The sequence below is a fragment of the Caloenas nicobarica genome, chromosome 14, assembly GCF_036013445.1.
Source record: "Caloenas nicobarica isolate bCalNic1 chromosome 14, bCalNic1.hap1, whole genome shotgun sequence".
In the NCBI taxonomy this organism is placed as follows: Eukaryota; Metazoa; Chordata; class Aves; order Columbiformes; family Columbidae; genus Caloenas; species Caloenas nicobarica.
The window spans coordinates 8213859-8233836 of NC_088258.1; the positions used below are offsets into that span (position 1 = coordinate 8213859).

General features: G+C 40.6%; 2 protein-coding genes across 3 annotated transcripts in view; one reads left to right on the forward strand and one right to left on the reverse strand.

Moving 5' to 3' along the window:
* DNAH3 (dynein axonemal heavy chain 3) overlaps positions 1-2657 on the forward strand; it is a 60149-nt gene extending 57492 nt beyond the window's left edge. The window contains exons 59-61 of the mRNA XM_065644775.1: positions 472-676; positions 1834-1971; positions 2150-2657. Of these exons, the coding sequence (XP_065500847.1) occupies positions 472-676; positions 1834-1971; positions 2150-2503 (697 nt within the window). The 3' untranslated portion in view covers positions 2504-2657. The remainder of the gene's footprint in view (positions 1-471; positions 677-1833; positions 1972-2149) is intronic.
* A 2010-nt stretch (positions 2658-4667) lies between these two features.
* LYRM1 (LYR motif containing 1) lies at positions 4668-19967 on the reverse strand. Of its 2 annotated transcripts, none has more exons than XM_065644778.1 (4): positions 19782-19967; positions 12166-12324; positions 11091-11183; positions 4668-9525 (listed from the first exon to the last, which is right to left on the reverse strand). In XM_065644778.1, the coding sequence occupies exons 2-4, from the start codon at positions 12322-12324 to the stop codon at positions 9409-9411; spliced, it is 369 nt and encodes a 122-aa protein (XP_065500850.1). In that variant the 5' UTR covers positions 19782-19967; the 3' UTR covers positions 4668-9408. The 2 variants fall into 2 exon arrangements, with proteins under 2 accessions (XP_065500850.1, XP_065500849.1); XM_065644777.1 differs by lacking the exon at positions 19782-19967 and adding an exon at positions 17692-17721.
* Between the last annotated feature and the right edge of the window lie 11 nt (positions 19968-19978).

Consider the following 19978-nt stretch of genomic DNA (forward strand, 5'->3'; position numbering starts at 1 on the left):
TGTTATCAACATTATAGGTTCTGCTTTGGATTAACCTTTTAAAAAGACTTGAAAGCTGCAGCTCACTGCCTGAATATAGAAATAGTACCAATATTCTTGGACTATGAACTTAAATCAGATTTGAGTTTGTTGTGTTGTGGTAGGGCAGCCTACTTCCTTCTTTTTAAGCCATACCCAGACCCCAATAATCACAGCACATGATGTTAATTAGTGTTACAGTCTTTAAAAGTCTTGTCACTTGATTCCCCTTGTCTGGAATGGGAATTTTTCACTTCCTTTCATTTCTCTGTGTTTTTTCTTTGTTTGCTTTTATGAAGTTAAGTAAGAGTTTTGATAACTACAGGTGAGAAGGAATTTCTCACAGGACATTTACCAGCTTTGACTGGCACTTCATTCAAGTGGGACTCAGGGGTCTTTAGCCAGATAGTAAGGAGTAAATAATGAGATGACTATTTCTTTTTTTATCTTAAGGCTTACTGAAGTTGTTCGGAGCAGCCTCATTAATTTGGGCAAAGCCATTAAAGGCCAAGTGTTGATGTCATCTGAACTTGAAGATGTCTTCAACAGCGTGCTAGTGGGAAAAGTGCCATCAATGTGGGCTGCCAAATCCTATCCATCACTGAAGCCACTGGGAAGTTACGTGTCTGATCTCCTCTGCCGTTTGGTCTTCTTCCAGGTATGCTACACTGAGACTGACAGGTCTAAGGGCTCAGTAGTTGAAAGCTGAATGGGTAAAATATGTATTGGTACTGTCCTCAGTCAGCAAAACCCTTATAGCAGCAGATCGTGAACTACTTGCACATACTTAAGACCAAATATATACTGCATTGACAGCACTGGAATTAGCTGGCCAATTGCTCAGCAGCGTGAGTTGAGAGTATAATCCTTTGGTGCTAATTCAATGCTGCATTGGGTAGTTTCCATTTTTTCTGTTTCTAGAAGGTTCATTTTACTTTGCGTTGATGCCTTAATGACTTCCCTGCTCAAAGGACACTGAACCAGGTGTGAGAATGCTTTAGAAACAGGGTGTAACAGGCACTATTTAATTTTTATATATGTGACTGTAAATCTCTTTCAAGTTAAATAAAATTGACACCACTTCCGCACACTTTTTGAACAAGCTATTTTATTCTTTATTCACCCTTCCATTATTTCCCTTGCACTCTTATCACTCTCTTTAAATTACTTAAAGTTTCAGATATACCTTAAATAGCTGAGGTACTGAGATGTAGTGGAACCCCATACAAATCGGAGGAAGAGAAACCTAGAAAGAAGTATCAGAAAGTTTTGTATAAACTGCAGAGTTTCCTGTTTGCAGGATCAGAGTATCATATGGGCTTTTTTTGACTCCAGATGGCTTTGCGTAGTGTGGGGACATTCTGCCCTTGCCTTGTTTTTCCTACTGCCTTCGTGATATCCAACAAAGATGCTGGTCCAAGATCTCTTTGTCTGGCATCTTTGTACTGGAATGATTTCCTCTACTAGGATCTGATGTATTGGCTGTAGTGAGTGCTTTTTTTTTTTTTTTCTGACTAGTATCTAGACTTACCAAAATATGCTTATGCTACTTTCTGAAATTTCTTTCTCAGTAGCATTGAGTTCTGGTTGTTTCAGAATAAGTGATTATTTTTGTTGTCATCATACATAACTTCTGTGATTTGTTGTCTCTGAAAAATGTAGAGCTAGTGTTAGTATCCAGAGGGTCCCGTCAAGGTTTGGATCTCATGCTGTTTGAGTGTATTGAGTGAAAAGACGTCCCTTTTCTAGTGAATTGGCACAGTGAAGCCATAGAATGTATTTTTTCTTACATTTGTTTTTTCTCTCCATATTCAGGATTGGGTCAACAATGGGCCACCCACAGTCTTTTGGCTCTCAGGATTCTTCTTCACTCAGTCTTTTTTGACGGGTGTTTTACAAAACTATGCCAGAAAATACACAGTCCCAATCGACCATATTGGATTTGAATTTGAGGTAAGAAAATGCAGAGGAATTTTGTTTTTCTTGAACAGCTTGAAACATGCTGGGGCAGCAAGGAACACTTTTCAAATGGAAAGGCATTTTATTTAAAGGAGTAATTTCAGACTGTCACTTATAAGATTTACTATAATCCAGATAAAAATAAAGTGAAGCAATGGTTTAATCATTCTAGGTGATGAAACAGGAACACACCATGGAGAAAATTCCAGAAGATGGGGCTTATGTAAGAGGCCTCTTTTTGGAAGGTGCACGATGGGATAGAGAAACCTTGGTAATTGGAGAATCACTTCCAAAAATCCTTTATGATCCTTTGCCCATAATTTGGCTGAAACCTGGAGAAAGTTCCAAATTTTCTCATACAAACATCTATTCATGCCCTGTGTACAAGACAAGTGAAAGAAGAGGTGTCTTATCCACTACTGGCCACTCAACCAACTACGTTCTCTCAATTGAACTCCCTTCAGACAAGCCCCAGAAACACTGGATAAATCGAGGTGTGGCAGCACTATGCCAGTTAGATGACTGAGAGTATGCAAGTCAAAACACTCGCATTTTATTATTAAAATATATACTTTACTCCCCAATGGCTGCAATTTTTTTTTTAATATTGGGATTTCCTGCTGACTTCAGTTCCCAGTTTCCTTTGGTTTTTAGCCATTATCAGCCACTGAGCAAGAGTGAGTGAAAATAGAACATTACATAGAGAGACTTATTTCAAAGGCCTGGCCTTTATCTTGCAATGGATCAGAATGAACAGAACTCCCATCCAACTGTGTGCCATCCACATCACTACAAATCTTGTGAAATCCTAATAATACCACCTAGCTCCTATCATAGGGCTTTTTAAAAAAAAAATGAAATTAGGCCCAAAGAGTCTTACTGCTGATTTTAATGGGAATCTAATCGACAACTCTTGCAAATAGGACTCTGTGGATTTGCCTACTGCTTCTGTGTCCCAGGAGCATGTAGGGCAAGGAGGGAGGAGATGAGAACAGTCTGTTGGCAACATGTAAATCCAATCCTCAGCTAAAATGAGTTGCCAGAGCTGTGTTATAAAACTACAGGAACTGATAATCCTTGAAAGATGTGCCTCAGAATTCCCATGGAAAACTTCTAGACAGCACATGTGTTGGGAGCTTGCCATTTCTGAGACCAGTTATGCTTGTCTCATAATTTTTAGAAGTTTTTCCTTCAGTATTTACCTACATATCCCAGATGCCTGACAAATGGAGCTGTTCCCTTTCTCCCATAGTGTCATTTTACTTTGTCGTCTTGCCCTCTTGCATGTTGCACTAATAACCACCTGAAATTTTGTACTTGTTTAAGCCCTTTCATCAGAGAAGCTCGAAGTAGCTTGCAAACATTAATTAAAAATAAAATAGCCTGAACATCTTCAAAGAGCTCTGCAGTCATTAACTAATCCCCACAGCATGCCAAGAAGGCACTAAGGATGGATCATTAGACTTGTTGTGTACACAGTACAAGAGAAGCACAAAGATCAAGGCAAACGTTTAAAAAAAACCCACTGCATAAGCATCCGCTAATTTGGGGTCTTCTAGTTTTTTTCATTGCCTAAATTGCAGCATTTTAATGACTTGCTCGAGGCCTCGCAGAGGCGCAGCTCTAATACAGCAATTCCCAGTATCCTGCTACAATCATTAAGTGATGCTGCTACAACTCATTAAAACATATGGTTCTTTTCATAGGAATTTATCTGTTGTGTTGTGCTTAGCTGTTATAGGTGAAAACAGTGTTCATTATTGTTTAATTAACCACTGTTTTGTTTCATGTAGATATTCATAAAATAGTAACTTTTAAAAGTGGTAACATACAGGTAAGCAGGAAGTGTTGTACAGTGCTGCTCCGCACAAAGATATATATAGATAATTAGTACAGTATCTTCATGTACCATATGTACCACATTTGATGCCTCATTAACAGTAGGTATGCAGGCGTTTGGTGCATCATTATTGTTACATGCTGACTAGGGCAAAGATGTCAGCCCAGGGCACTTAATGGATATTTGTTTTAATAAAGGGGACTGAGATGTGCAGGTGTTTCAACTTACTGATAGGAAGAAACTATTCTTAATTTAGACTAAATGATATTTGGCACCTAAAGCAAAAATAAAACTTGGGTTATGAATGTTACAGCACAGTCATGCCAATTGACAACAATTTTTGAGATGAGAATCATGTTTCAGAAGATCTCTAAATAAAGATTAATTACAATTGGTCTTTCAAAAAATGTCTTGGGCTTTATAAGAGTAACACAGATACTTTTCGTATAATTACAATTAACTGACATTAACTGACAAAAACCATTGTGGTAATTACCATATTTTTGGATGGCTGCATCTAATTGTTGTTGTTACCACCTCAACAATTCATTAATTAGGTCACTGAGGCATCAGAGATAACAAACCAGCCGCCACTTAGAGGTGCCAGAGAGGCTGGACCAGTTGGATCCTTCTCTATGGGCTGATCTGCTCAGTCGCTGCTCTCAAGATGATTTGTCTTTAGATTTGAGCTTGTGCAAGTGACTGGTGACAGCTTACCTGGCACTGCTGGGGCACTGCTGAAAGGGAAGCTGGGCGAACAACAGAGTAATCATTCTTAAAGCAATAAAATGAAGTGGAAATTTGAGGACTGAGTTTCTCCATTCTTCAGATAATACTAGTCTTGCAAACACAGTCCTCCAAATTAAGCCATTTTAAATTAAAAGCCAGATTCACTAGTATCTGCTAGCTAAAGTACATTTTATGGAGAGAAATTACTTTTAAACTGTTGGAAAATACTGTGGGATAGCTTGCCATGTTGGTTTCTTGTTAATGCCTTTTGTGAACAAACATTAATGGATAGTTTATTAAATGACACAGTTGTGGTTCTTGTGAATGTATAGTGGCTTTGCTACTACACTGTGTGCAATGTCCATGTTACCGTGTTGATTTTCTAAATGCTTCTTCTGTGTTGATGTCTAATTTGAGGTGAAGGCCTCTCTTAGAATGTAATTAAAGATGTATTTCAGGCTTTCGCAGATGTGACCAAAATATATAGATAACAGAAATCTATAAAAGAGGGTTCATCCATCTGCCAGTGGCTGTGCCCCCTTCGCCAGGGATCAGGCACAGCTGAGTTGCTTTAGTTGATCATTACTGAAGTACGTGATTTCCTGAGCTGCCCTTACTATTAGAGAAAAAAATAATGGAATTTACTGTTGAGGGATATCTGTCTTAAGAGATGTTTTTTCTCTGGTTCTTTGAAATGAGCTTTCCAACCTTATTTCCTGAGCATTGTCTAGACCTTCCTGAAGAAGTATAAGCTGGCTAAACATTAGAATTCACAACCTTTCTTGGCTGAGATGCGTTAGAAAAAGAAAAAGGCACCTCAGCTGTTAGTTGGACAGGATAAAAATGTGAAAAATTTTTGGACAAATGAAGTACTTTCTAATAGTAGTATTAGAATTCTTTGCTTTACAGGTTTAACATTTCCATTTCTAATTAGAAGCTCTCATTAAACGAACCACAGAAAACACCTGTAATTACTGCAAATCATAGATTCATAGCCTTGCTAGTAACTTGAAGCAGATGGAAAAACACATACAGCATACAAACATTATGGAGCAAAAGATATTTTTCTCCTTAGAAATAGCAGAGACAGATTTTCAGCTAGGGAAGCTGGGTTAGTACATTTTCTTAGGAGATGGAAATGTTTCTCTTATCTGTACAAAAATCTACTTCGGAAACAGAAAGGTCTATCTCTGATTTTAACATTGTTGGGTTCTTGAAGGGAAAATTATACAACGAAAAAGACAATACAAAGGCCCCAAATTCTTCTATTTAGGAGTTCCTATAAGCTAGAATGTTTTGCCTAATAGGATTAGAAAAATTAGTGACAGGTGCAGGTCTCTCCTGTAGTTAGCATTCTTGAAAATGAATCTATAGGTATGATCAAATAAGTGACCTTGCTGTGGATAAAAGATGGATGTTACTGGTCTCATTTCTGATGGATACATAGTGGGGCCCCAGCATAGTGAGGCCCAGGTTGCCTTATTTTCTCCAGATCTAAAAGGTATTACAAGAACAAACTTTTATTAGTAGGAGGATAGATCGGATAACCTAATCTGTTTTAACCCGTCTCCGTTCTGTGACACTTCCCATGGAACAGATTCGGTTGCTCCTGCAGCTTAACGAGCGCTTCCTCACCCCCAGTCAACGCTGAGGGGGTACATGCAGTAAGCAAGTGCCGAGTCCGTCATCCTAAATGATGGTGTGCTTGCTAATGTTAGTGTGAAATTCGGTTTCATAAGCGCATGGCTTCACAAATTACAACATTACTCATGATGGCGTTAGGGACAGAATTTCCAGAGGGCAGGTGTTATTCAGATATTAAAGGCCAGATATCATGTCAGCAAATTATTACAGCGTTGCCTACTGGTTAGCTTGCAGGAGAGTTCATGCAGCTGACTCAGGATTTTTATTTCTAAAGAATATTAAATTAATGTCATCTTTTTTCTCTAAATTATTCGAAAGCATCTCCTGACTAGTGTGATAAAGAGGAACGAGACAGTATTTACTGAAAGGGGAGTAAGAGAAAGTTAAGGAAGGACAGGACAGAGTGTACACTCACTGACTGAATCCCATGCATTACAAACTTGAGAACACACAGGCAATTTAGGACATCTTTTTGCAAGTAAAATTAATGTGCAGGAATGGCACATTGCACCATCATTGGGATACTTCTTGACTGAGGTTATACAGTCCTTGGAATTTAATACAATGAGTACCAGTTGAGCCATCTGCCTACCCACTGGACTGAGTGGCAGATGAAATTTTTTCCTGAAACTCCCTCAAAGTGGTAGTTTGCCAGCCTGACCTCCAAAACAAAGGACTATTAAAGGCAGATTCTCTTTTCCATACAGAGTTTAACTTAAGCTGTGACAGAAGGTTTTTGCTCTCCAGACTTGACAAAAGAGCAGATCTCATCCTTCCTTTAGCTGAACAGCCTGAGGTTTTAACAAATTTCAGTCTTCGCCTTCTGGTGCTGGAAAATAATGAGGATCAGGCACTAGTTAATAATTTCTCACACACTTATTTTGAAAAATTAATGGGCATTTAAATAATCTCAAATAATGTGATGCTGATACTGCAGTTCAACTTACTGGCTTTGCAGTTAAGCAAGTGGATACTCATTTGAGTTACTTAAGGCTACTTGAACCTTTTAAAAATTGCATATGTATATTTCCCTTCATAAATAAACTCATATTGCTATTGCAATTTGGTGTAAATCTTCTGTAATTTTAGGGATGTTCTTTTGAAATAATCTACATCTTACAGTATGTGCTCAGGAAAAAGTTGTGACTGTAATATAGACGGTAAATTTAGACTGCTCATTTACATCGCTGTTTATTCACCTGATGAGCCACAGCATCGGTACCTTCATTAGCCACATGAATTTTAACAATTAAAGAGACTCGAATGATAGTTTAATGACAAAGAATGAGCCTAAGCCTCCATTCAAAACCCCTGTCTACGCGTTTTGGTTTGGCTCAGTTGGCACATCTTTACACTGGTGTATCAGAATGAGGATAAGAACAGACTGTATTTGGACTTCTTTCAGTGAGGAATTAAGCAGTGTGTATAATCACGTTATTTCTTACTGTCTTTATTCCATCCCCGTTTTCCTAGTCTAAAGGAAGTTTTTGTTGGTTTTGGGTTTTTTTTTTTGTCTTCCTGGCAGCAGTAAATTTGCAAAGTTCCCACTAACAGGCAGAACAATGGCATTTTACATGTTCCTTCCCACGTGAGGCATTCCCAGGAAATAATTATACGGGAATAGATACCTTTGTGGACTGGAGCATAAAGGGTAGTGAGAAATTGGGCTAGCTGGTACCTGTCATGCTGACTCGCTCTTCTCATTGTTTCCTTGTACCTTCTCATCAGCTTGTATTTTTTTCACTCTCACAAGTACATGCTTAGGGGAGGAACTGTCATTCTGTTCTTCACATGACCAGTTTGAACTTATTTTTAAGGTAGAAAAGAATATTTCTTTGTCTATTAGGGCTTAGAGAGTTTAGGAAGAGTTGGAGAGCTGTTTTGCCCACTTTTCTAGGAAACAAGATACACCACATTTGTCAAATTTGCTTTTTTTTTTTTTTTTGCCACCATTAACTTCTGGCTGGCGTAGGTCGCTGCTTCGACCCTCTGTCCTTAAAGCAGCTGTGGGCTGTGCTTGTGTAGTCTCCCAGTACAGCGTGTCTCTTGTCCACAGCTTGCTCCTCATGCCATTCCTAGCCTGAAGGACACAAAGCTCCACCAGCTTTACTGAAGAGAATTTGTAAACAGCTTGGTAAACCCAGAGGACTCAAAAGGAGCCAAAACAACTGGTGGCCAGTGAGGGGGAAATTAATTTCATTTCACTTCCATTCATGAGGCACCTGCAAAACAGAAATACCACTTGAACCTAAGAGACTGCAGAGATAGTTGTAGATACTTTCTTTTAACAAAGCTGGGGTTCTGTCCATGATGTAAGAGTTAAAACCTGACACTAAAATAGTTGAGACAGTGTGTTGATTCTGTTGAAGAGCTAACTGTGTAAAAATGCAGACGCCAAAGCATCTTAAGCTTGCTCCCACAGTGATACCCTGCAGGCAGAGTTTTCAGTCAGTCCATGCATGGGAACTTGAGGAACCCAACACTGGAATGTTTTATTCTGAGTTGTGTAATGGCATTCCAAACTTTGCATTTCACATCCACACCCTCTCCAAAGGAAGGGGGGAAAAAAGCTGACATAGAGGCTCTAGGCCACTCCTCTGCAGTTTGCAAAAAGGAAAAAGGAGGAGTGGTGGGATTTCTGCTGTCTTGTTGCTACTGTCCTTTCACAAAACAATACTTCACCATAAGGACACTGTGAAAATGGAACATTTCTCCAGGGACAACAGGCAGAGCAGGGACAGGCGAGGAAGGAGTGCAGCTGCGTGAGGCAGTCGCTGTATTCCCACTTGCATTCAAGGCTCTGGAGGCACCGTGGCTGCGTGGTTCTCCTGGACTTTCTTGGTTGTTGCTGACCCTTACACAAGGCACTGACTTGAATCACAATTGAGCATGTATAATCCTCAAACCACCAGGGAGCCCTGCTATAGATTATCAGAGTTTGAAAACCTGCTGTAATTTGTCTTGATGTCAAAGTAATCTTCATATCACACCTCACTCCTTGAAAAGTGTTACTTTTATTGATGAGTCAGTGGTTGAAATGTAATAAATACTTGAGCAACCTTATCCATCATATGCGATGTATCAATTAGCTTTGTCGCCTCAGGAAATATGTGAACAAGTGACCAAAACAGCTTCATTCACAGCTGTGCACACAAATCACCTAGTTTACAGTCCACATTTTAAATTATGTGATTACACATCACAGCTTAAATGATGGGTTATGAAACTTCATCATGGGATTTCAGGTATATTGGCTTAGAAATCTTCCTTAACTTTTCCTGGTGTCGCAACATACGGCCTTGCTTATGGGCAAGACCCATAGGAGGCAGATGAATCTGGAAAAGAAAACCCCACCTGTTAGGTGCCAATTGAGAAGCTACAAGAAGGCATATATACAGACTAGGTTTCACTGACTTTAAATAATTTCTGCACACTTTGGATGGGGCAACTGTAGTGTCTCAAATCATGTTATTAGATTTCTAGGAGGAGCCCTTTCTGAGAAGTGATTAGTGGCGTAGCTTTCATGCCCTAAATGTTGTCTTTATTAAAATCCTGTATATTTTAGGCTTTAGCAACCTTGTTTTGTAGCTTGATATCAGACTGTAATAATAACATACTTGTTGAAATAGGACTGCTGAAAATGTTCCAGAACAGTAAGACCTAGAAAACCCTAAAAATTCCTGAGGAGATGTCATAAAGCAACGTATGCTTTATTCATACCTAGTTAACAAGTCACAAAATAACCCCAAACTGTATGCATTGAAAGACTGCTGCCTTATTGTCATGATTATATGTGCCATATTAAAATGCACAGTCGATGTCATTGACTCCACAAGCAGAAGGAGCAATAGGTGACAAACTCTTCCTTTGATTGACAAAGTCTTTATATTTCATAAGACCATTAGTAGGAGTCATGCAGCTATATCACCCTCTAAGTGACTGAAAAATGTAGGTGTTAGCAGTCAGATGTTATCGTTGCTGAGACTGTCATCCTTTAAGATAACTGTTTAGGTGCAAATAGTAGTAAAAGCACTGACTAAAGCAGTGACAGAGTTTTCTGGAATCTGAAAAATAATGATCATCCAGTTTGTGTGAGAGAGCTGATCTAGGACTAATCCTCTGGGATTTTGAAGCCATTGCAGAGCACAGATTTTAAGCCCATTTCTAGGAGCACTGCTGGCCGGTTGTGCAGTGTTACTCTGTATAATGGAGGAAAAGAAAAAGCTATATGTGAAACAGATGCTAACAGTGACTATCTTCTAGGCAAGTCTCTATGGGAGGCAGCGTAAAGTATAATACTACCGACAGAAGTGACCAGACAGTGAGGAAACTGTATTGACTGGTGCAATAGAAGACATTGCTGCAACTTTCAGCATTTTGGTAATCTTGGGCATGTTTTTCTCTAGGAACAGGGGAAAAGAAGCAGCAGTTTGGACAGGCGTTAAGACCCGATTTATGACCAGGAGAACAGTTACCACTAATGTAGGCTATGGAAATTATTGTATCTATGGCAGATGTACTTAAGTATTTTTGTTCTCTCATTCTCTTTTATTATGCGGAAAGATTAACAGAGTTGAGTCCATTCCTGTCCTTTACATAGTATGATTCACTGGTTGGTCAAGACTGCCTAAGTATTCACAGGCCTTGGGAGTTTAGCTCATGCAACTCCATTTAGGCTTTGGCTCCTTATTTTGAGAAGAAATTAGCCAATTTACAGTGAAATAAGATGGAGAACACTTCAGTATATATTTGGCTTACTTGGCTATGTTTTAGCATAGCATTTAAATACCAGCTTATCAAAAAATGCAGTGTGGTGACAGTGATGTGAACTTATGGTTTTGTTGTCCAGTGAGAGCTAAGTGGGTATAGCTGAATAATTTGTGACTAGATTTATACTCACAGGTCTTGGGTAGGGAATGTTATAGTGAAGTCCAATTTCTATTCTCGCCTCACATTCTTCTATACACTGCTTAATCAACTTTGGATCCGTTACCTAAGATCATACAAATATTTTGTACAAGTACAGCAATTAGCAATTGGAAGCTCAAGTGTAAATGATGCCCAGCCACATGGCTTTCTTTAGCTTTTTTTGGCAATCCCAAGGATACAATTATTGTATTTTTCACATCCATAAAAGGTAACATTAGTGTTTGCCTTGATTCAACAGTTCTGGGCTTGACGGCACTGGATATTAAGGCCCAGAAGCTGTCACGACTGAGGCTATAGAAGGAGGTTTTTACCCAAACATGGCATTTTCTTTGTAAAAAGACAATACACATGTAAACTACTAATACATCCATGAAAAAAAACACATTTGCCCATTCATCACTCTGCAAGGTAGCTAGAGGAGAAAGGGAAGAAACTTCTTGATCTACATTCTGTTATCACCCTATCCAGAAACTCCCTTTGAAGTCAGAAATGTGGTGTAAATTGTGACTTAAATTCATTTTTTGATTTTGCATTACCTCAATTTAGTTCCAGACCAAAATGGGATACAATGGGATTGTAATCTTGAATTACAATAAGGCCCTTTGATTTCCATGGAGTCTGTATCACCTCTTTCAAAAGGGGTTTGAAATTTCTTCCTTAAGAAAAAAATTAAAGTCCTTCTTTTAAAAAGAAGTGCCAATAATTGTTGCTTTGAAAAGAAAAAAAAAGTACAAGAAGCTACTGAGTTCTTTGCCATTGCATGTGTAATGATACACTTAGCTAGCTTTATAAAAGATAAAAACCTGCTTCAATTATATAGGCCGTATCTTTAGAATTTAATTTTTGTCTTGGCATTTTTTTAGTTTTCTTATTCCTATTTCAGCAGTGAAATTTAAACTATAACCTAAATGCACCAGCATTTAAGGTGAATGACATTTTGGGAAATCAACTTTTGTATTCATATCTTAGCATCCAATCACTGAGGCAGTGCAAAGCGTGAGAGGAGAATCATGCAGAAATTTGAAACTGTAAGAACACCCACTTACATTTTTGTTCTTTCGGAATAACATTTTGGCTTCATTTTTAATGTATTCTTTCTCTTTAATAGTTTCTTCTATCTGTCCTGATGCCGATTGCCATTTTTTGGCTATTCGGAATATCTTGCGGTAAAGGCCAAGAACTTCTTGTCGAGTAACTGGTGTCATCTAAAAAAACAACATAAAACATGAACATTTGAATTGCTAAGAGGCCAGCAAGCAGTAAAGTTTTTCACACAATTGAATTAGTTTAAAAAATCTTTCCACCATCTAAAGATATGCTGAGCTATATGAAAAGAACTGAAATAGCTGTAACCAATAATTAGCTGTTGAAAGCTGAAGGCCCAGTCCAGCAAAATATTTAACTGATACCTAGGTCTGTCTCCATTCAAACTTGCTCAAAGTTAAGCGCTTGCTTTAGTGCTTTGCTGGATCACAAGCCTGGTAGAAGAATGCCCAGGTTGCGTTTCACTGCGGTTTTGCAACAGACATTGGGCAAGTCACCGAAACTCCGAGCATCCCCCTTCCTGTGAGATTCTCATACCAGTACTGACCCTATCTTTGCAAAGCATCTTGAAATCTGTGAACAAAATATGTGATAAAACCACCATGATATTGCTGAAAACCAGTATAGGTTTCAGAAGCCAAACAGCTTATTTGTGATAGAATGACAGTGTGTAGTCATGATTCAGCTGGAGTTTGATGTGATGAAAAGGTGATGAAAGCTATTTTACTTGAGCACTGCAGACTAACTTTAGATTTAGGAAGGTCTTGATTTTAAGAGGGCTGTGTGCCTGCTGAGCCCACTGAATCCGCCTCCAGATGCAATAGGAATCTTTGTCAGAAATCAAGAATGAATTCCTATTCTTACTGTATGTAAATGAGTATTTTATCACGTAAGTGGTGCCATTATTTCATCCCAGACCACAACTGTCCCTGAGACAAATCCACTGCTGGAATAACAGCACCTCTGACATGGATTAGGTGACTTTAGGGACACCGCAACTGTCGAAGGTACCTTATTGTCCAAAAGGAAGATGCAGCAGCACTGCAAAGTTAGGTATATGGATGGAATGAGGAACAAGTGTCAGGGACATCACATTATCTGACTGTCTGAGGATCCATTTGCCAACCTGGAGCTCTAGTTACTGTGGCTGAACATACCCTGAAATCAGAGCCTTGCGCTGGGAATAGCTCCTCTGAGGACAGTTTGGAGCAGGGAAATTCAGACAGCTGGAACTGCCCTTTGTGGGCATCACCCTCTGCCCTGGCGATAGAGGAGAAGCTGCTTCCTAATTCAGGGACCCAGACTACTGTGGAAAGTTTGGCGATGTGGCTGTCACTCATCTTGCAGTCTGTGGCAATTCCTGTTATTGTGGGTAGTAGAAGACGGTTTTGAACCAAAGTTTTCTCAAGCCATACACTTCTCCAGTGGCTGCCTCTGCCACAGCAGCTGAACCTCTACTGACAGTTCAGTACGGTCCTCTGTGGCCTCAGACAGTCACACCATCTTCTCCTCACCAAAGCCAAATTACAGATACTAACCTGAAGACGTGATTTGGCCCATTTTCCTCAAAAAAATCCCAAACTCTTAAGTCCTGGCCTTTTTTGTCTCAACTACTCCTATGATCTAAAGGCTTTTTGTTGCTTAACGTACTCTGTTAGGGACCTTAAGTACAGACATAATACTGTTTTTCTCTGATTCTTAAGAGAGAACGTTTTTATTTTGCTATTTGTATTTTAAAATGTTTAACCAATCATATGTTTTTCCCCCAGATATAAAAATGATTCTTCCTACCCAGAAAACAAGTATTGCTAGTAAATGTTTATGGTATTTCTAGGAAACAAATATCCACAATAAAATAGCTAGGCAGTCCCAGCTCCTCAAACACTTTGGAATAAATGCTTCATTTTATCCATTCTACAGCTCCATTTCAGGCAATAAAATTAGTCATACACAAAGCTACGTATGTACGTGTATCTGAAAAATCATTGCTTCCCTCTGTCAAGTGCGTATTTTGTACAGAAAATAAAGAGTTCAATTGCAAGGGCTGACCTAGCATAAGCTGAGTCCCAAATCATCCTCGCCTGGAGCCCCTCCTGGCCTCACCCCTCTGCTTTTATTTGAAGCTGTCACCTCTGGGGTAGCTGGTAATACTCTTTGCTCCCTGCTGACAGCTAATAGAAGGTAGTACTGCACTAGAAACTTTCACCTTAGGTTTTGATGGAATCCATTAAAAAAAAAAAAAGAGGAATAAGGGGAAAAATGTTTAAAATACAGGTTTAAATTTTGATCTATGCATCAGACAATTTGCAAGGCCACAACTTGGGACAGTGCGTGCCCTTTGCTCAGAGCTATAATCACACCTGTTGCTTTTGGATTTTAAACATATCAAGAATCTGTTTATAAAGATTTTGCTTAAAGTTTAAAACCAACAATTTTTTTTCCCCCGCTAGTTGTTTCTGCTCCCCCACCTGGAGCTTATTTTTTCTTTCTTTCATCAGTGTTGGAATTGATAAAAACTGTGTAGCACCTCATCTAGGCATGGGCTGCGCTGAATTGTTGCTCTCCTTCCCACATATGCTAGATGATGTAAAGGGCATTAAGCAGCTTTTCATATATACTCAGCAACCAGCGGTTCATTTAGTCAACAATTTCTAACATTACAGACCTGCTCATAAACCATTTTTGCAAAGACACATAAATGAAGGTGTGAGGAGCCCTTCACAGACAGAGGACCCCCTTCTATCATGGGAAAGGATGACAGCAAATAGGGCAAACCTCAAAGCCTGGGTCAGATTCTGATCTGAGTGGGAGTGTAAACAGGGAATAATTCCACCCAGAGCAAAATTACTTCCAACTTAAAATGTAAATGAGATTGGAATTTTCTTTCTTTGGTATAAACAGAGCCCACACTGACAGAAATGTAAGTGACTGTACAAGTCATGTATCAGGAGTAATTTTGTCAAGTGACACTGCTTGTATTAGTTTTGTGGGTGTGCAAAATGATTCTGAGTGGGACAGAAAGGAAGATGAGGGAGGCTTTCATGTCCTTGTGGTTACTCATCTTGCAACTTACATCTTTGGCATTTAAATCATAATTATATTTCACATCTCTGGAATGCTAAGTGGATGTTACACCACTTTCCCACTAACACTCATCTTGTGGTAGTCACACCCATTTAACTTCTACCACCCTTCATTTCCCTGCAGAATGCAGCCCACAGAGGTTAACCACAGGCGCTTTTGTCAAAAAGCACAGGGCTGTTGTATTAGCTGAACAAATTTCAGGTGTTTACGGCAACAAACCAAACCAGGCGAGGTCAAAGGTAGGTCTGTATGCACAAACGTATCGATGGGACAAGCGGCAGGCTGCAGGCGGTTTTCGAGCTGATTGTTAGAATCGAGCTTTTGGAGGGAAGCCAAGCGTTGCCTTCCAAATCCACATTTGCTGGATGCGGAGGCAGAGTCCTGACAATGCCGGGTTGTATCGGTCTTTTGATCTACATGCAAACCCCTGTTATCAACATGCAGATCAAGCTCACAAAATATCCCATTGTATCGAAACTTGCAAAGGAGGCTTGAGCAGTTAATGAGTTACTGCATGATGAAGACTCAAACTTTTTTCATTGTTAATTAAAATAATCACTTAGACTATAAAATGTAATAACAAGTTTTTCTTTCAGGCAACAAATACACATTCCTTTGGATTTTTAGGTGGTTGACACAGAAGTTCAATAATCTGAATAATGAGTGAAACACCAGTCTTCTTTTGCTATTTGCAGATTTGTTTAGAATTTAAATTAGAAGTTCATATAAAAATAAGGAAAGGAGTCTGTCATCTGCACTGTAAAATGACCCCAGTAGAGTACTGTCAAAGCAAAGCTAGGACAGAAGGCAAGCTGCACCGAGACTGACTACTTATATACGAGCAGCTAAATCACAGCTGCTTCCCAGCAAGGGATGCTTGGCTAACAAAGTGTGTCCAACACCCTCCTTCCATCTGCACGGCTCCTTTGCTGAAGTTGTAAGTCTATTTTATTTCATCCTTTCTTTTCAAGTCAAGCATTAGCTACTCACTTTAAACATAAAATCTGCCAGCAGCGAGTACATAGAGGATTTTAGGAAACAAAGGGTAAAAGTAAGAGCCCATGGGGGAACAAAAAAAGGATATTTTAAAACAATAGATCTCTTCTTTTACATCCCAGCTAACTAGGGCATGCATTAGTAGCATACACTTAGTGCTGATGCTGAAACCATATTTGCTCAAGGGAGGAGATGGCGCGGAACAGACTCTGCATGAAATAATTTGAAAAAAGCGGCTTTGAACTTCTCAGATGTAAAATGTTTTATTTAGGAGCAACACAACTTCTATTTGACAGCTGGCTTGCTACCGGCAAGGAGTCCTAAAGACACCGTGACAAACTGCTGGGCTGATTGCCTTCTGAATCAAGCTACGATCACATTTCTGTTATGGAAATAAATGACATAATTCAAAAGCATAGTGCATCCACATTATAGTATGGAGCATCATCAGCTACAGCCTGTATGGCAAGCTGTATCTCATATTTTCAAATGCACTCTTTGGCTAACTTTTATTTAAAGAGATGCAAAAAACTGCGCATATCTGGCTGCTAAATTACCACTCAGCAAAAGAGTGACCTGCAGCCTCTCTCCTGCTGCCAATGCAACAGATAATCAATCATTCCTTTCACAGCAATCCACAGCAAGTAGAGGTCAGTAATCCATATTAATCTTCTGCGCGAGTCTGCCAAAATGAGTCTGCGCTGCTTAAGGCAGCAATGAATTTGGTCTATCATTTCCTTGAGGGACAACAACTGAAACAATGAGTTCCTGTGGCACAGGGAGAAGAGAAGGGGTCACAGATTCCTGTGATAGCCGAGCAGGTCACATGCCTTCCAGTGATACTACGTTTCAAAATCCAGTTTCCACAAAAAGTCATTTTATCTTCTTTTACTTAAATAATGACTTAGTGGCCTGTGACAAGTAGTACCCTGCAAACACCGACCACATGTGGCCGCAGTATGTACCTAGCAAAGTGAAAACTTCATGTGATTTTCATTCGTGATTGAACATTCATAGCTTTTTTTTTTTAAGATTTCAGCCAAAACCAATTCATAGCACAACTTCAATCACAGCTAAAATATTCCATCTCCACATGGTGTAAACAAACTAAAGTGAAGGATCATATTCTTCCATGATGGTGTTACATGCTCGTGTCTACCAATGATACTAGCCTATAAATTTCAAGACTTTTTCATCAAGGATTAATTTGACTCCAAGCACTTCTCACTGTTTCCATCTACAAGCTGCAATCATAAATCTGTCACAAAAGAACCAAGTTACTGAACCAAGTTATTCAATAACGGTATCTGAAAACAAGCCGACTTTCACGTGGTTTTAGATTTGGTCATGCCAGTGTCTTTCTGCTGGCAAATTGAAATGATCTGAAACCTTGATCTGAAGCACCAACCGACACCTCTGAACCAGCCTCTCTGAGTCTTTGTACTAACACTGTTCATCAGCTGGGATGAGCACTCTGCCATTCTATTTGTGCCTCGGATTTCTGACTGAACTTGGATCACTTTTAAGATTTCTCTTACACATGGAGTGGTCTTTTGATCAGAAAAAGGAAACTGCATGCAAAGATAATATAATTAAATAGTAAAAGCAAGGACTTAGATTTTATTACTGGGTTTTCTATGTAATTTCAAATAAGTGAAATTGCAGAAAATTAGGATTCTACTGCATTTTCTTCATTTGAATCAATGAAAGTGGAAACCCTTAACTAGTCCCCTCTGATCACAGAGTTTTCATTTTCTTAGTCTGAGGTGGTCGAAGCATTATTTGGTTTTAGGAGGACATACAGACTCTTGCTCTGGGAGTGTCTCCTGTGCTGCAGCAACCTCAGGAAGCACAGAAATGCTGACTTAGTGTAGAGGAGGAGGTGGAAAGGAAACAAAAAAATTGCTTTACATATTTCTTAGCTTTCTCCTGAAGAGCACACAGTGTCCATGTAAACTCTAAAGCAATATGAACTTGTGTGTAGTCTTGCGCAACCCTGTTGCTCATGCTTTCATACATTTAGAACTATTTTCTCCTCCTGTCTGTTTAGTCCTTTATTAGTCACAAGCAGAAAGAGAGGTTTTAATGCAGTGCAACAAATTTAGCAGGGAAAATGAAGTCTCAGCTATCCTTGGATGGCCTTACTTATATAATATAGGATACAGAAATACAACAACATGGACACAAACCCCAGTATGGATTTATGCACCTTATTCATACCTTGGCTTTGGACCAAATGCAACTGAATGCATGAATAGAACTATTTCCCAGCATTGGAACTGCTCCCAAAGTGGAGAACAGGTATAAATATTAATGCTAGCACAGAAACAATCCTCCCTACCCCCTTTCTTACTGCATTCTGTGGGTCATTTAATAACCATGAACTCTCTGCTTTAGTTTCCAAACGCTTTAGTCCCAGGACATTGATAGATATGGTTTTTAGTCACTATTGCAGAACTATAGCAGGGCATATATCAAAAAAACATTTGTTTTTTGGAAAAGAAGTGTGTGAATCCCATTTGAATTTGGGAGTTTTGCCAACAAAGCCTCACACGGTATTTGCACTGGACTCTCCTGAACGGCGACTGGATCGGCCCCTGGGGCTCCTGCCTCACAGGCAGTGCTGGGCACAGGAACCTGGAGTCGGGGGAACAGCCCGAGTCGCCCCCGGTTTCTGCGGGGAGGGGACCCCAGGCCTGGCGGTGACGGATGGGGGGGCAGCCCTGACAGGAGCTCCAGAGCAGCAGCAGCTGCAGGCCCTGGCGAGGGGTTCAGGGCTCTGTGACCGTCAGACGCCACCATTAACGCAGAATTTTTCAGACTTACTTCACTTAAGGAACCTTCTTCTAAATTAGGCATCCTGTTACTAAAAGGCAAATAATAGTTCTTCCTTTTTTACACCATTCTGTCAGTATTCTTATTCACCTTACACAAACACAATAACAGGACAAACAGCTGTTTATGCCTTCATACAACACGTCTTGGAACGAAGGGGAATTTCAGAAGCCTTTAATGCTGTCAGATATTTTAAAATCGATTTGAGTAGTCATCAAGTCAACCTACTCCTGTGGCTTTGAGGAAGAAAACTCTTTTGATGGTACAATGTGACCGGCACGGTTACACACAGGCCCTTCTCCCCAGCACCAGGGCGCTGGGCCAGCTGCAGCCGCGGGGTCAGGCCTGCCCGGCAAAGGCCACGGCCACACGGCACATGGCGGGCAGTGGCACTGTGGCCAAGAGCTGGGTGGCTGCGGGGCTGGGCTGTCCCCAGCGCCCTGTGCCCCACACGGGGCTGGCGCCAGCGCTGCGATGGCGCTGCCCACCCCCGCCATTGCCCGGAACCGCCCGGCCGCCGGGGGGCGCTGCAAGCGCGGGCGCCCTTCTGCCCCCTAGTGGCCGAGACGGCACTGCCCTCCTCAGCCGGGCGGAACCAAGGCGTGAAGCGGAGGGGGTTGGCCAAACCCCAAACCTCCAGCCTCTCCTCTCCTCCGTCTTCCCCGCGTGTCGGCTTGCCCGCCCTCCACCCCCCTCGCTTTACCTCCGTGAAGAAGCGCGCCGAGGCCCCACTCCCCGCCTTCGCGCGGCGGTTCCGCCCCGCTGCGCCCCGTCCCCCCGCTTCGGTGGGCGAAGGAGGTGGCGGCCCGTTGCCCTCTCGCGCCCTCACCGTGCGTGCGGCGTCGGGCACGTCGCCGTACGTCAGGGCGCGGCGCCGCCGCCGCCAGCTGACTGCTCACC

Bases quoted from the DNA above. Each gene is read 5' to 3' on its own strand.
- LYRM1 (XM_065644777.1), bottom strand. The intron at 11,184-12,165 runs GTAAGTGGGTGT...GTATGATCTTAG, and splicing joins TATTCCGAAAGAACAAAAAT to GTAACGGATCCAAAGTTGAT. The intron at 9,526-11,090 runs GTGAGTATAAAT...TTTCTTTTCCAG, and splicing joins ACATTCCCTACCCAAGACCT to ATTCATCTGCCTCCTATGGG.